Source organism: Podarcis muralis, chromosome 1 (genome assembly GCF_964188315.1).
Source record: "Podarcis muralis chromosome 1, rPodMur119.hap1.1, whole genome shotgun sequence".
NCBI lineage: Eukaryota > Metazoa > Chordata > Lepidosauria > Squamata > Lacertidae > Podarcis > Podarcis muralis.
Genome location: NC_135655.1, coordinates 79616491 through 79633184, shown reverse-complemented (window position 1 = coordinate 79633184; position 16694 = coordinate 79616491). Strand labels below are relative to the sequence as shown.

At 43.1% G+C, this 16694-nt stretch overlaps 1 protein-coding gene across 7 annotated transcripts in view; it reads left to right on the top strand.

Moving 5' to 3' along the window:
• Positions 1 to 16694, top strand: part of MYRF (myelin regulatory factor) — an 89494-nt gene that overhangs the window by 38955 nt on the left and 33845 nt on the right. For 5 of the 7 annotated variants that reach the window (XM_077932404.1, XM_028736933.2, XM_028736942.2 and 2 more), the window contains exons 2-4: positions 5264 to 5351; positions 6243 to 6623; positions 13203 to 13264. In XM_077932404.1, coding sequence (XP_077788530.1) covers positions 5264 to 5351; positions 6243 to 6623; positions 13203 to 13264 — 531 coding nt within the window. Of the gene's footprint in view, positions 1 to 5263; positions 5352 to 6242; positions 6624 to 12996; positions 13111 to 13202; positions 13265 to 13380; positions 13704 to 16694 lie in introns of those variants that run through there. The other 2 variants (XM_028736956.2, XM_028736947.2) reach the window with 2 other exon arrangements.

Here is a 16694-nt window from a genome sequence, read left to right as displayed (position 1 = left end):
GTTTAATGTTGTTAGGAGCTCGTGACTCCAAAGAGCAGCATTAGCTTATAATTAATCACCTAAGCTGGCTTTTGGTAACAAGTCTTTACTGAATAGAAGGTTCGAGCAACAAGATGCTCTTAAGAGCTCGCACTCGGCTGCAGACATTCCAGAGATACTTTGTGCTCCCAGAGAGATGGATGGACAGACATACGAAGGAGCTTGCGAAAAGGCAAACCACGAACAGGTCTGGGGAAGCGATTCCCATTGTTTGAGGTGGTTCAGGGGGAAGAACACAAGATGGGAGCCCGTTGTCTTGTGTTACATTACGTTTGTAAGAGATGAGTATTTTTTAAAATTACCCTGGGATGGATACAGAGCATGCTGCTCCAACAGAACTGGCATGTCACCAAAGCTAGAGTAGCTGGCTCAAGTGCCTCTAGCCTAAAGCTGAGAAAAGCCCTGTGGAGGATTTGCTTATTTTTAGCAAAAAAAGAACAACAGTCCCCTCATCAACTCACTCGCAACCACTTAACAGGAGTCGGCACTCTTTTTTAGGGTTGCTTATCAGTTCTGTTGTAACTCCCCTAAGCTATCCAGTTGACACACCTTCCCCGTCTGGTTGCTTATCTCACCTTTGCTTGCATCTCCATTAAGTGTTCATGAAAGTGACCTTCAAGGCAAGGTGGCCAGAAGGTAGGAGCTGACCTGCCACCAAAGCCAGAAAGGTAACACTGTGGAACAGTCACGCCTGACACAAACGGCTTGAGGGAGCAGCAGCCAACATCAGGATCTCTCCCGATGCACACAGAACTCTTTGGAGGCAGCGTGCAAAGCACCAGTGTCTCTTTCTTCTAAGGAATCATATCATTCCCCCTGCCCCTACAAATGATTTTTCTCACTGAACCTTTCATAAGCTTTCTGTTCATATCAACACATTTTTAAAAAATGTGTGTGTGCTGAATTTAGTCAGTCATTTTTGTTTCCAACCGTAGCATCACAAAGCAAGGCTCCATTATTGCTGTATAAATTTATTTATTTGTTACATTTATATCCCACCTTCCCTCCTCCCCCAAGGAGCTCAAGGTAAGGTGTACATAGTTCTCTCCTTCCCCATTTTATCCTTGCAACAACCTTGTGAGGCAGGTTAGCCTGAGAGACTTGCTACTGGCCCAAAGTCACCCAGCGAGTTTCATGGCTGAGCAGGGATTTCATGGCCAAGCATTCCAACACTCTAAATACTGCACTACATGGATGTAACAGTTACATAATTAGGGAATATTATGTCCCTTTGGGCAGGATTCACAAAACAAACCCCTTCAGTGGAAGCCCTGCACAAGGGCTTCTTCTTGCACTATGGGGCTTTCCCTTCTCCTCCCCTCACGACCCCCCAAATTGGCCAAAGGGGTTCAGAGGAACCCCTAGAAGGGCTGAGGGGAAGGTGGAAATTGTTCCATCTGGCAAGCTGATATGCTTGTGCAGACAAGACGTCATAATAACGTGATGTTGAATTCCACCCACTGAGTTTAGTTCTGCTCACATTTTTCTACAGCTTTTCCTCCATTGAGGTTAATGTACAAACATCTTTATTAAACACTGAATTGACCCCTGGGTCAAATGTAACTGCACGGCTAAAAAAAAGTTTCCTGGAAGAACACTGTTGATGACTGGCAGATAAGGGCTTTCACTTTACCTCCCCAAATTAAAACATTTCAGACTCATGCTTTTTCTGATTATTTAATTGTTTACTTAAAAAGACTTATTTTGTCCTTTTAGGTCCAACTCATTTTGCAACGGGGACCCTGTCTATTTGCCCTATAGAACTGTGCCACAGCATCATACACACTGAAGACATGCATAAATAGCAACAGTATGCTGTATGTTATGATACTTCAGATTTGGATTATTTAGTGCCTACTATAATATTTATGCACTTTATAAACATGTAACTAAGAATATAAATAAAGGAAACTTTATTATTTAAAATATCCCAGTCCATAGAGCTGTTACTTGCTGCAGTTTTTTTTCATATGTAATGAAAACTTTTAAGAAGCAAATACAATGCCATATTATTCTAGTCCCCTAATCAAATGATTTCATCATTTATTTTCCCCAGACTTAAGCATGGGTGCCTTTGGTGAACATTATACCAACAAATACTTAATCTCACAACCATCTTGTGAGTTGCCAGTTTCTTTAGTTCATTACAAGCTGGATTTTAGTCATCTTTGGGGGTCCAGCAGTTTTGCTGGTACAGTGGTACCTCGGTTTAAGACCAGCCCTGTTTACGAACTATTCGGTTTACGAACTCCACAAAACCGGAAGTAGTGTCCCGGCTTGCAAACTTTACCTCAGTCTAAGAACGGAAACCGAATGGTGGAAAGGCAGCGGGAGGCCTCATTTGGGAAGGCGTGCCTCAGTTTAAGAATGGCTTCGGTTTAAGAACAGATTTCCGGGACAGATTAAGTTCGTAAACCGAGGTACCGCTGTATTTCATCAAAGGCTTAAAGTTCCCAATTTTGCATATGTGTAGTAAGTGTCCGTTTGCTATTAGTTGAGCATTTATGGCCTTCTCTCTAGAAGGGCTGGAGACTTGCTCCTTTTTTAAAATGAAAGCTCTGAGTCTGGGGACCCTGATAGGCTTGCGCTGTAACTCCTAAGAACCAGGTAGTCTTTACCCAAGAATCCCAACTGTACTGAATGGGATAAGTAGAAGGGGAGAGATATACTGTATTTTCCCATGTATAAGACTAGGTTTCCCCCCTAAAAAATAATTTCAAAAATTAGGGGGCGTCTCCCCCCATTTTCTTAAACCTGAGTCCCCAAAATAGGAAGTGTCTTATACATGGGGGCATCTTATAGACCGAAAAATACGGTACTTATAGACAGTGATGAACTGTTGCTGATACAACAGGCATTGACAAGAGTGCTGTACAGTAGTAGACTATCCCATGTGATTTCTCCCTGGTGTGGCAAATCAAAGGTTGTATGCTTTATTATGAAATTGTGTCTCTGGCCTACCTTTTCTCAGTTTGTATGACCAAGGGAAAAAGTGCCTCTAATTTTTCTCCCCCATTCCACCCACCCACCCACCAACCCTTTTTGGCAAAATTCCTCAGTGGATTTATTTCTCCTGATTTGCTTGTCTTGGTATGAAAGGGATTTTCGCAGGGTAAAATGCTGATAGGTTGAAGCCCCCTGTTTTCCTCCCCTCCTTTCCCCCTTTTTCTTTTTGGTTGGTTGGTTGACTAACCTTTACCCAGAATGCTGTTAAGGGGTGGAGAGTGAGAGACGCCTTTGACTGTGTGTGCGCGCTTGTCTGGTGAGCGAGGGACTTCTCATTCTAATCTAATGTGATTGAGCCATTCAGGAAAAGGTTGTCTCTTCATTATCTGAGCTGTGGGCGAAGGACTCCCTCCCTTTTTCTTGATAATGCCTTTGGCACTTAGGAATTGTGCACAAAGCTTCAGACTCCTGGAGAAACAGATAAAGCGGGAGGTTTATTTTTATCAACAAACCCAATCCATTTTTCAGTGCAAGAGAAGAGAAAGAGGGAACTTCCTGGAAGAAAAGAAAAGAAAGTCCAATCATTCTCTAAACAAGACAGGATACACCATACATTTAAAGCTTATATCACCCCACTCAGAAGAATCCTGGAAGCTGTAAGGGGGCTGGGAATTGTAGTTCTATGAGGGTAAACTACAGTTCCCAGAATTCTTGTGGTGGGATATGATGGGTATGCAGCTGAGGCATGAAAAGGGATATGGTAGTGGAGTAATGGGGAAGAGCTGATAGTCACAGCAAGAAAAGTGGTGGTGATGGGAAATACTGTGTTCTGTAGATGAAAAACTGGTAGGACCAAGGCTTTTGTAATAGCATTTTAACCCAGCTGTGGCATGGGAATGGTGTAGTGAGCTGCCCCCCACAGGCAAACCAGACACAGGTAGCTGCACAGCAGGCCTGCAAACATTTCCCCTCATAAAGCAAATAGCAGCTTGGGAAGAGGGCAATTTTCATTAGGAAGATTGAGGGGACAGTTAACCCCCCCTTTCCCAGAACCATAGGCCCAATCTATTGACCCCTTGCTATTTTCAAAATTGCAAAAGAGATGGGAGATTTGATCAAGGATATCCATAGTCTCGTCTAGATTGGTCTTCAGGGTCACAGGCAATAAGTGCAACTGGATTTTTTTCTCTCTCCTCAGTAAATGCAATGGTTCTTATTAAGACTATTAATCTCTAGGAAGAAACAATTTTTTACCAGGACTAAATGGCAACTAAGTAATCCTAACAGTTTGTGACTCTTTCTAGGGACAAGCCAGTTGTTATGGTCTATGCCTATTCGTTCATTTACTGCCCCCCCCCCCTTACTGGGGATGTTCTTTTGGTTATGTATGTTTACCCAAGTAGTTTATTGTATGTATTAGACACTTCTATTTTAAATTATTCTTTATTGTTCTGTGCATGAGTTTTGGACTTGGGCTCCTTTCCTCTGCACAAACACAAGGACAAATTCAAAAACTTTTGCTTCCTTTCATTTCTAGATATCCATGGTTTAACAGAATATCTGAGCCCTAAATTGTGATTAATCTTAATTATCTTTCACAGAAACAGGACAGCTTCATAAACCAAGGTTTGAAGTTGCCTTGCTTCAGTAAACTATAGTTAAGACTAACCATAGTTTGTCCACTATGTTTAAGACTAAACTGAAGATACAGCCACATTGGAGGAAGAAAGGGGAGGGAGAGAGACAGTAGATTGAGTCTCAGCCAGGTCTTTCGTAAAGTGTTACACCCAGAAAAGGTCACTCTGTCTAAATTATCATTACAGTACTGCTGTTTGTTCATTAAAGTAACTTCGATGATATGGGTGATTCTGAAATACTATAAAAGTTCAAAAATAATACTTTTTTTGACTATCCCCTTCCTAAACAATTGTTCCTCTAATTTGACTCAAATCCCTTAGCCATTTCTGAGCCCTACTGAATAAAATGGTTCCTCCATCCATCTTTTGTGCCCTCTACTTCTGGTGTCCATTCTTCCGTTGTCCATCTCTTGGCCTCCAGCTGATGTTTCTGGAACAATACCCCATTCTTCAGATCTGAATCTGATGCCACTTCCTCCTTCAAATATTCATTTTAAAGCCAATTCAGTTCCTTGACTTAAGCCAGCGTTTTTGTTCTGGGGAATTTCCATCATCAGAGCTCTGTCTGGCCCTGAGGGAACAGTGGCACTTTGTCTGAATTTTGCTAATAGCTTTCCCTGTGCAACCTGTTTTTGTTTCAGGTCATGATATTAATGGAGCACTGGAACCATCAAACATTGACACCAGCATCCTGGAAGAATATATCGGCAAGGAAGACTCGCCAGATATGTAAGTGTGTTCTTTTGCACCTATGTTCCTAATAAACAGTGATGGATGCACAATGCCGTGAGGGTGTGATCATATTTCCTTTGCTATCTGCCTTCCACACAACTGTGCTCAGCTGTCTATCCCTACCACGTCCACAGTTCTTCCTAAATCTCTTTTTTTTAAATTCTTCTTTTCTTGAGAGCCATTGGTTAAGTTTTTGATTCCAGACACCTGAGCTCAGTTGTGTGTTATCCAAAGGAATATCTTTGGGGTTGCTATTACCAGACTTTGCTATATAGGAAACAGTTAAAAGGAAAAGGAAATGGATAACTTTAGTGTAAGTAGAAGGTTGTGGGGGATTTAAGTCTGACTGTCACAGAAGAGAGAACCCGACAGGAGCTTACATTTTGGGCTAAGTGGTGCTGCATTGGTTATATGTCTTCTGTGTGCAGTATTGGACGGCACTTAGTGGCATAGGGCCACAAGCAGCCAGAAGATCACATCTTGTTGACCAAGTATAAGCTTGGTGAGTATTTGAAAGGAGATTTTCAGAAGAATATCCAAGGCGTGTGCATGATTCTTTCTTGATCTCATTGTGGAACAAATGCCAGAGAACAGTGCTGATGCCTGTTGCCACACACACATGCACCAACAGGATGTCATAAATGTGGTTGTAATCTCCACTTTCAAGTTAGCCATCACATTTCTATTTCTATTCCATATCATGGATCAAATGGCATTATATGTTTTCAGACATTCTGTGGTGCGGTTTTTTGTTCTTTCAGTGGACAATTAATGATGTAATGAGCCAACATCATTCAGTTTATAGCTATTGAGTCACCCTGTATGGCTGCAGATTGAAAAGTGCAATATGCACATGTTACTCAGGTTGTTTTAACTTCTCTCCTACAGTTCCGATTTGGACTCCATCTCTGAAATCCCAGCCTCTGCTGGCTACCCTCATGCCCAACCTTCCAGCTCTGCCAGTGTCGGTGTATCTGTCTCCAGTGCTGGCCATGCTTCTAATGCTGCGTCTAGTGGTCCCCTCCATCATGGCCTTCCAAGCACCCAAGTCCCCATCCGACACGGTATCCACCATGGCCCCCCTGGCAGCCAAGTTCCAATCCGGCATGGCCCCCCATTGCCCAGTCCATGTGGACCCAGCTACAGTACTCACCTCAACTGCAATAACAACAATGGCATGGTGATTCCCAAGGGGTACCTCAGCAGCCACTGCCTGACCAACATTGCCCCTCCAATCAAATCAGAGCTGAAGGCCTCCTACGCACCTGGGTAAGTGATGCTGAGTAAAGGAGGAGGAGGAGGTGATGGGGTGGTGGGAGGGTGTAGTTCTAGGGCCTGAGAGTGGTAAGTTGTATCTGAATGATTCTGCTAATTCTCTTATGACACTATGTCCACGGAAGTCTAAATCTAAGAAAGAAACCTTTGTCCATAGGAACTGGGTTTCTGGAGGAAAACCTCCTAGGCTCACGGAATGATCTACTAAAAGAGCCAGGACTTGAGTGACTTTGGGAGGAGGGGAATGAGCTGAAATGTTGGCACATGAATGGTAAAAGTTAGAAAGCTAAAACCACATTTTAGATTTTGAAACACCAACAGATAATTTATATAGAGTTAAGTACAGTGGTATTCAGATTATTGTTGGTTATGGTTTTCACTGATGGAACTTAATTGGACACTTCATGGATATTTACAATGGTTACAAAGAAGGCCAGTTGTCTGTGCAGCCTGCAGGTGAAAATAGGAAGGCTTAGAAGTTGCAGGGTGTTGATTTTAGGTATTTTTAGGGGAAATGAACAGGCTGCAGTATTGAATGTACCCTTGCTATCTTTCCAGGGGGAAAGTATGTGCCTGTCAGGAAACTATTCCAAAGGGATGTCTGACCAAAACGCTATTTTATGGCACCAAAACAAGTGGTCCCAGGAAGTGCCCTAGATACTGTTTTTATTAGGCTTGAAGAGCATGGAGTCTAAACCAAATTTCTACTTCCTTACAATTGACACTGGATATAGCCTTTCAGAAGAAAATGATAAATATCAGTTAGGTGAATTTAGGGAGATGATGTGTTTCCCCTGTTCTGCCAAGGTGAATCGTGACTGAATGGGAGAAGGACATTCATTGGATCAAGAAGAATGGAATGGTGGCAGGAGCTCATTGCTATGGGAGTTTGTGAAAGTGATGCTTTTGTGGAAGGGACTTACTGGGGCAAACAGGAAACAGATAATGGAGGAGGAGGAACTGAGCTTTGGTGGACAGAAATCTGGATTTCTTGCCATAGCTGTCTTACATGTGCATACCCAGTCAGTTATGTCCTGGCTTACTGTGGCCTGTGAGCTTCTCAGACGTTCCCTTAGTAACACTGTGCTCATGAACCTTTTGACTCGCTGAGGAGGACGGGCCAGTTATAGACTATTGACAACCACTGCAGTTGTTGTGAGGGAAGCAGAAGATCAGTTCAGCTGGTGGGGGTGGGAACTTTGCCTGATGATTAAGGACTAGATGGGGTGTAAATGGGAAGCAGGGGGCTAGGGGAAGGTAAGTCAGCCTGAACTTCACAGGCAGATTTGAAGTACAGGCCCAGTTTTTTTGGTGTATGTCCTATATGTATGAATGTCAATCCCAGAGTTGGGAGAGAGGGATGAACAGAGTTGGGAGAGAGGGAGAGCACTTTGGGGATGAATGAAAAACTGATTTATGAGTCTTCATTTCACAGGCAGGTCTTGTTTTCTCACCATTTGGAGTTACTCTTGCTGCTGTATTTGGGGCCAAAGAATGTGCTGAGTGCATCAAATATCTAATGTTAAGATATGTCTGAATAACTAGCAGTCTGTGCCTTCAGCCCTGAGACTGGTTCTTCATAAGCTAGCAGAATGTGGAGGGTCACAGAGGATGATCTGATGCTGTGATGCCATCAATGAAGCAAATTATTGGTCTGCATGCAGCCTTCCACTTCTGAATGCAACCACTGTCATTCCAATAAGGGTGTGGGTTTTTTTGTTTTTGTTTTTTGCTGTATACTACCTGTGGGGTAGTATACAGCAAAAAACAAAACTCCCCACTATGCTGTGGGGAGATGCAGGAATAGAATCAGAGTTTTTGTTATCCACTTGAGGCATAGGTTAATGTAGAATTAAATCTTTACTCTGGAATCCCAGTTAAGATCCCTAAAGCTTGTCTGAACATTAGCTAAAGGTATTACGTGCTGAGAACCTTGGGGAAGCATCTAGTTTGTTTGTTCATTTGTTTCAAAGCCTTAGACCAACAGGATCAAATAATAATGTGCTGCTTTGTTTTTCAGCCTAGCAATTGAAAATGTATTTTCACACTCTGCTAGGAATGGCACCTCTGATGTTCCCTTTCTTGAATTCTTTGTGCACACTTCTGCAGAAATGCTTTCCTTACTGGTCTCAGAGGAAGAACTCATGAACATTGTACCGAAGCACTTTTTCAATAGAAATAGAAATTGGGGGGAAATGAAGTCTTATAAAACAAGTAAATATAAATAAGCACATTTTCTGTGTAATATTTACATTTATATGTTTTTATATCTATCCTTTACCATTTTTTTAAAAAAAGATAAAAATAAAAGCTACCCTGTCCTTATAAATACTATCCAGCACTGCTAGCCTACAATAGAATCCCATCCAGAAGTTAGTACTCCTTGATTCATCTCCCTCCTTTTACCACAGCAATTGGGGTCCCTTTGCTCTGAATGTTACTTGGAAAAAGTTTCCTTTTTTCCTTCCCATGCAAGATCCTTTTTCTTCTGCCAAGCTTTCTGATCAGTTCTCTGGATCAAAGATTGCAAAACCAGCAGTGCTCCTCTGTGGGATGCACCCTGCCAGGTGGGCTCACTCCGTAGATTGGCCCGGCCTGGCTGTGCTGTGAAGGATATATGCAAACACTTCTGTAAATATTTGGCTAGGAAACTGAAAAGGTACAGGGCAGGAGAATCTAATGGACAGACAAGAAGAGAAAGTTATTCAAAGCAAGTCTACTGGGGCCTTGAAAAGAGCAAATAAATCTGTCAAGTTTGCCCTCCAGAAGGTGCACATCTCACTTAGAGCTGGGTCACAACAAGAAGAATTTCAAATGAGGCTGTGCCATAGATAATCCACTGACCTAAAATTAAGGTAACTGGCCAGAACACAAGTGTGAGGGTCAGGAGAAAGAAGTGAGAGTCACAGAAGATACCTGTGTCTTAATGCAGAGGTGGGGAACCCGAGGGCCACATTTCCCCTGTGGACAGCATTCCTGGGGCCTCATACCAGTGGTGAGCAGGGCCAGGTGCAAAAGCTGTCACAGCAACGGATGTGAATCTTACCCTTGTATAGTAAGTTACATTCCAACCATGCAAAGGCAGAGGTTTACACATCATCCTTCATCCTCTTTCCAGGTAAACAAGAGACACTGTCACAGTTCAAGGGCACATTCCAGCCCAGCAAAGCAACCAAGGAGCACCTGTCCTGTGAAGGGTGTGTTGTGTAACCTGGGAAGACTCCCGAGGGCTCAGTTCAGAAGCCTGGACATTTAGCCCCCTGAGCCAGAGGTTCCATAGCTTTGCTGTAAGGAACAGAGGCATGAGGAGCTTTGTGACATAACGTGCTTTTTTGAGAACCAAAGAAGGGGTGTGCTGTATGCTTCCTCTGACTTCCATAGCCCTGCTAGTCATGGCTACTAATTAGTGAGGAGAGGCAACCATCCTGCTCATTGTGTGCAGTTGGTGCTTGGAAGAAGATAGGCAGGACCTTGGGAAAGTTACCAGTGTGTCCGTTGCCATATTTTTTTGCTGAGAAGATCCTCTTCATCTCCAGTTTGTTGTTGGGATTCTCATCAGAAATAGCACAGGTTGGTGTCATGGGGGATGGCTGCCTTTGCTATGTGTACTGGCGATGGAGCACAGAGCCATCTCTCTCCTCTTTGTTTCTAAACCCCTTGTGGAATACATTTGTGCCGAAGCCACCTCTCATTTGGATACACAGCAGTTTGCCTGTGAAGTGTTCCACTTTCTGAAATATTTCTTTTTGCCAAGTTTTCCAATTATTTTTCTTTCCTTCATCATTCAATTTTTTCTCATTTATTGCCGACGGTGTATCAGTTCATTACTATTGCAGGCTCTGAAGGCCTTCATATCCTTCTTTCTTATTTTTGACTTCTATTCCCCTTTCTCCTAGGTGTGTACACTTGGAGCCATACTCCTCCATTTCTTTTCCATCTTCATCCAGCCTGTTGCTAAATCTTTTTTTCTGAAACTGCCAAGAACAGTTCTTCTGTTTCTAGCGCTTAAAAAAAAAAATGCTTATCCATGCCCTGGTTCTCTCTTCTCTTGACAATCGGAAGTTTCTCTTTGTTAAGATTTTGTTCCTCTCTAGTCAAGTCAGAATAGCTTTTTAAAAGAATGATATACTTCTCTCCAGATAGATAGATGATAGATAGATAGATGATTGATAGATAGATGATAGATAGATAGATAGATAGATAGATAGATAGATAGATAGATAGATATCTGTCATCACTTCGCCCTCATTTTTTAAAGCCCACCACTATGTATCTAGCACTATAGGGCTTGGAACTAGATTTCCTGTCTCATCCTCTTCGGTTATTTTTTGACACTCTTGCTGCATCACGCCAGCAGCAGTAGGCCATCTGAGGTCTCCATACATTTCCTGGCTGCTTTCTTTCACTTTTCAAAAAGCAAGCAGGGAAATGTGTAACTGAAAGCAACTCTTGGCTAACAGGGTAATGCATTCTCCATAGTCTATTTATCCCTTGCCCTCTTTACTCATGTTGCCAACAAAGCATGCACTTTATGTGGACTGCAGTGATACTAACACTTCTTTAACAGAAACAAACCAGCTTAATAGCTGAGGCTACCAACTGACAATTTAGACGTTGCTACTTGTGCGAGTTTAATAATCTGAGTAGTATTGGAAAGGTCTGTCATGAGCTAGTCTTTGCAGAAGTAGCCCGATTAATAGCACAGGTGAGGATGTCAGTGTTGTCCTGAAGTGACTTTCCATTAACTCACTTGGTTTCATTAGACTTCGACATCCATTCCCTCCCTCCCCCATTTCAGTCTCATTGTGCTGGCTTTTGTGTTTACTTGACCTTGCCAGTCCGCACAATCACAGTCTCCATCAGCTACTGGTAGGTGTGTTTGGAGACTGAATCTCAGTTTATGAACCATTAGGAAGTTTTCGAGGCTCTCTTCTTGTAGTTGCAGGTGCTTGGGATGAAATTTATTTGAAAGGGAAAGAAGTGTACTGTGGCTCTTAATTTTGAAGGGCATGGAGTTGGGGGCTGAAGAGTTGGGGGCTGAAGAGTGGAGGATAGTTGTTGTTGACTCACTCTCATTTTGAATCCTCTGTTGGAAACATAACAAAGAAAAACCCAGTTTGAGCTAAGTACCTAAAGACCCCTGAGATTTGTTACTTGTTTGTTACTCAGCAAAGCACTGTGCATATTAATGGCACTCTGTAAGTCGTCTTCTTCTTCTCTGGTGATCAGTTGTAGCCGAGTAAGAATGTCTTCCATAAACACGGTTTTAACAATGTGTCTGTAAGTGACTGTGGAGGCCAATTCTGGATCCACACATCCTTCCACAGTGGGGACATTGGTTTCCAGGCGGGAGTTGATCACGGTGTGGATTTGCCAAGGGTGCCTTCCTCTTAGCATGTTTCTCCCTTGCGTCCTGAGTTTGAGTGTCTTCAAAGCCCATCACACCTTTGGTAAAGGCTGTTCTCCAATTGGAGCGCTCGCAGGCAAGTGTTTCCCAATTGTTGGTGTTTATACTACATGCTACACAGGAAGTGAACAAAATGGGACTCATCCAATGTAAAAGACTGAAAAGGAGAACTAATTTCAGTATCTTGAGGATTATTGCACTTCTTAATCAATTCCCAATGGATTAAGTATAGTTTATTCATTGTTGTCCCATTTCTTGTAGAAAAGTCCCTGGGGAATGCCTGTTTTTGCTGAAATGTGTCAGACATTAATAAAAAGTGCCTTATTCTCTGACAGAAAGCTAACCAGCAACAAAAACTCTAAACTCAGAATTCTTTCTTGTCGTTAAATAGAATGTTTTTGTTTACTTTGCAGTGGCTGTGGCCAGATCCTTTTCTCTTGCCTGCTTCTGGCTAGCTTTGTCAATTTCAGTCCAGGGGCTCCACATGTAGCCTCAGGTATACTTGATGATGGGATAATCTGGCCCTTAGACTCATGGCTTTTTCTTCGGATGGGTCAGTTTTTGTAACAGAGCCAGATTCCCCAAAAGCCTCCTCTGTATCTGTTAATGATCTTTTTCTGGGGAACAGATACATTTCTGTTTTGGCTTCTTTTAGCTTAGCAAGAGCTGCTGAGCGAAGAGAAGAGTCTTATTAGGAGATCAACAAAATGGCCATGAAGTTAGATGCCTATGAATAAAATCAAAGGGCTCACTGTGGGAATAGCATAGGCTGGGTGTGAAATAATACGAGTTTAAACAGTCCCAAACTCTTTAATCGGGAGGTGCTGTAGTGAGTAGATAAGGGGGGCTGCCTGGCACTTTGGGGAGTGGCCAGTGGTTGGGTCTTTCGATGGAGGGAGAATTTGTGCAGGAAGACCTGTCTGTAGGAGGACACATTGACTGACTTCAGTCTCAGGAGGATTTGTATTGGCGAACAATTCCAGAAAAATGCACGTCAAGTCCATTGTTAATCTCTACCAGCTGAGGGTGCTGCAGGCAGTGGGGTTATCCGTGGAATTGTTGCTTCTCCCCAAGGTTTGAAGGATATTTTGCATTCTTTCACCTTATCAATTTCTCAAGACGCTTGTTTGACCTTTCCCTCTATTTTTTTCTCCATTGCTCTTCAGCACTTTACCCGACTCTCCCCCGGACTCTGGATCAGAGGCATACTCCCCCCAGCAGGTGAATGGTAAGTGCTCAGATTCAAGCCCAAGCACACCGGCGTCCCCCCCTTCTTTGGTTGGCAAAAGTGGTTGGCTCTGAAATCTTTATCGGACAGGGGAAAAACAGACTGCTGCAATACGTGAAGAGATTATCAGTTAGTAAATATTCCTAGACTTACGCCTATTGTTTTCCTGCTACCCTTTGGAAAGAGTGGGGGAGGAGGGGAGGAGCAGGAGCACAAAGAGGTGTGTGGGGAAAGGAAGATGTAAATCTACCTTTTGAAAGAGGAAAATGGGGAAACTGTTGACTTCTGCCTAGTGAAGAAGTGAAAATGGAGTGTTTGAGCCTTGTTTTGTGGATGGCGGTGCTGTCAGATGTTGACTTCCGGAGAATTATGTAAAAACAAGCCTATTCCAGTAATGAAGACCAAAGCAAGGAAATTGCCATGAGCTTGCTATTAGACGGTAAGTACGCGCTGAGCCTTCTGCCACCTTTTTCCTAGCTCCGATTGGTACAGGGAGCCTCTCCTCTGTTTCCTGTGTCAGGCAGAGAAATCTTAGATACACGATGGAGGCTGGGTCTGTGTTGTCCCCCCCCCCCCACTTGTTAAGCAAAGTCAGTCTTTCTCTGCCCTTCTCCAAGCTTTATATAAGTTAAGAGAGGGAAGTGGGAGGGTAGAATCGTTCTCCAGTACCTACATTTGCCATCCCATAATGAGATTCCTCTCAGGAGATTTAGATTCATACGCCGGAGAATTAGCAGCAGAGGGAGAAGAATTGGGTGGAGTATACGTTGGTGTGTTGACGGGAATTTTCTGATGTTTCCCCACTGGCCCCTTCTTTTAAAACCTCAGCCCTGTTCGTAGTGGAAGCAGCTACTTCTCCTTTCTCCATGGAAGAGGTAAAGAGTTCTGTTTATCTCACTACAAAAATCCCTGGAATTCCTCCTGGCCCTTCTTTAAATATAGCGAAGAGGCCAGATTACTTGCCACAGAGTGAACTGCTTTCCCTCACCACCAAGGCAGCAGAAGAGGGAGTCTGAACGGTTTCATCCTGCTCTCATCAACCTGGAGAGGGGAAGAGGCAGAACCTCAGGCGTTGTAGGGGGCAGGATCTGAGTGAGTCCTGGTGCATATGCAGAGTGCCTATATATATATATTCTTGCCTCTGCGGTCTCATGGTTTTCAAAAAATCCTCCATTGTTTCAAGGTGTATTTGGAAGCCAAGTCAGCCTTTTACAAGTGGAAGATAAGATATGGCTTTCAAGAACATAATTTTCCACAACTCGCTTGCATATTCACTCTGCCATAACAGTTGCCCCAGCCAGTTTTTAACCTGTGAATGTCAAACATTTGATACTGGCTTCCGTAGTCTCATGAAAGCAAAATGCAAAGCCTGACGTTTTTCAAAAATGAAAATTATATTAGTTTGTAGTCTAGTTCATTGACCAATGGTGGCCGTCAACACAACTTGTAGTACTGAGTTCTATAAGATAATTTTGTGTTTGTGTGAAGTTCCATTCTATTTTACTATAACTTTTATAGGTTCAAGAGCAGTTTGATCCTGGCTTTAGCTGAGATACAAAGGAGAGCTAATTAAAAAAGCTACCCCTGTACTCTGACAAACCAGAGCCCTACATTCTTAACTTTAAATCAGGCTTCAAAGTTAAGTAAACTTCTGTTTTGTTGTACTAAGGAGGGATGTGAACTTGAGTCAAGGGCTTTCGTGAATGCCCTACAGCCTGTTCCTAGATATGTAAAATCTTTGCATGTACTGTAGGCTTCCATGCCACCCTTTTTGCATGAAACCAGTAAAAGCCCAGCAAGAAGAGTTTGCCGTGGTCTTGACTTTAACCCGCCCCCCCGCCACATGTGATGTGATTTGTGTGTATTATTAAAAACAGTAATTTCCCCCAAAGTCACTGAAATGTCTTCTGCACAAGAAGGTTTTGAAATGAAACAGGTATTTCATAACTCATTTTGGAAACATGTTTATATTTCAAACATATAAAAGCTGGGAGAATAGGCCATAAATAAGCCTCCATTCCATCTGAGTCCTGTAATTCTGTCTTTGTTTGGTGGTGTACTTTTCACCAGCATTCTTTGTGTCTTTCCAGTGGTAGTTCACGATGAGGCCTTCACTAGACAAATCTGAAGCTTGGGTGCCTACAGAGATACCTACCTACAGGAGGTAGTGGGGTGATTCGACCTCTGCTCTGTAGGCCCCCTTCACTTCTCCAGTGACACATGTAGCTATCTCTGAATCCAGCACCAATCCAGAAAGGGTTTCAGTAGTGGCTTTAAAAAATAATAATTCAGGAGGTGGCTTCAGGGGGTGGCTTCTTTGATCCAAGAATCAAGTGCCCTTTTTAATATATATATATATATATATAGAGAGAGAGAGAGAGAGAGAGAGAGAGAGTAATCATTGCTCTGGTGTGTGGGCAGTGACTTTGTGATTGGCTTCTGAGCCAGCCAGTCAGCACTCTGTGCAGATGGACTCCACTATAAATGGGGAGAACTGGTTGCTCCTGACCTCAGTTCTCTGAGGAAAGTTGCATTCCTTACCTAAAAGGGGTAGGTGGAGATCCATGGTGGGCTCGCCCCTCAAAATAGGTCTATATTTGTACTCAAAGTTGGTGAGAGAACCTGGCTGACTGCTGGGCACACTGAACAGCAGCACCAATCTTTTCAGAATGTATATATTCTCAACTCATTTCTAACTACCTTTAGTGATGATATTTCTGTATGAATAAGTGATGAAATGAAACAGAAAAGCTGTTGGTAAATAATGGTGGAAAGGTTTTGTCCTTGTGTGGCTGTGTGGTTGTTGTTAAATTAAGCCAGATTTATTCTCGTAACTCAACAATTCTGACTCTACTGCTCCATTAATGCTTTTAACTGCATGGATATATAACCTCTTTATTTTTAACTCCATGGACTGGTGTAATCTGAGGTCATGTTATTGCTCCTTTCAAGACCATAGAGCATATATTTCTGCAATGTGTTGATGCCCTTTGACATTCCCATGGAGCGAGGGTGCCATGCTATCTTGCTGTGGGGGAGAAAACTGCCTTCTGATAAGGGAAAGCCTGACTTCTCCCGGTGGAGAGACAAAACAGGAGAGAAACCTTCTAGTACTCCCAGCAAGGAGGGTCCCTGAATCAGGACTGATTTGGGAGCCATTCTGCTTTGAATGTGTGCCTGCTGAGGGTGGAAACTGACGTAACTCTAAGGTGGATGTTCTGCCAGGGCAAGGATTTTTGCTTGGGCAAGGGAACAGTCTCTCCCTTTCTCCCCTTTGTACGTCCCTAAATCTGTTCTAGGACCAGGTTTGGGAAGGCTGCAGGGTACGTAGAGTCAGGTAGGGAAATGTCCCCTTGCACAAGCAGAAATCCTTGCACTGACAGGACGTGCTAGTAGAACAGCACCCTGAGACTTTTAAGAACTTTGCCAG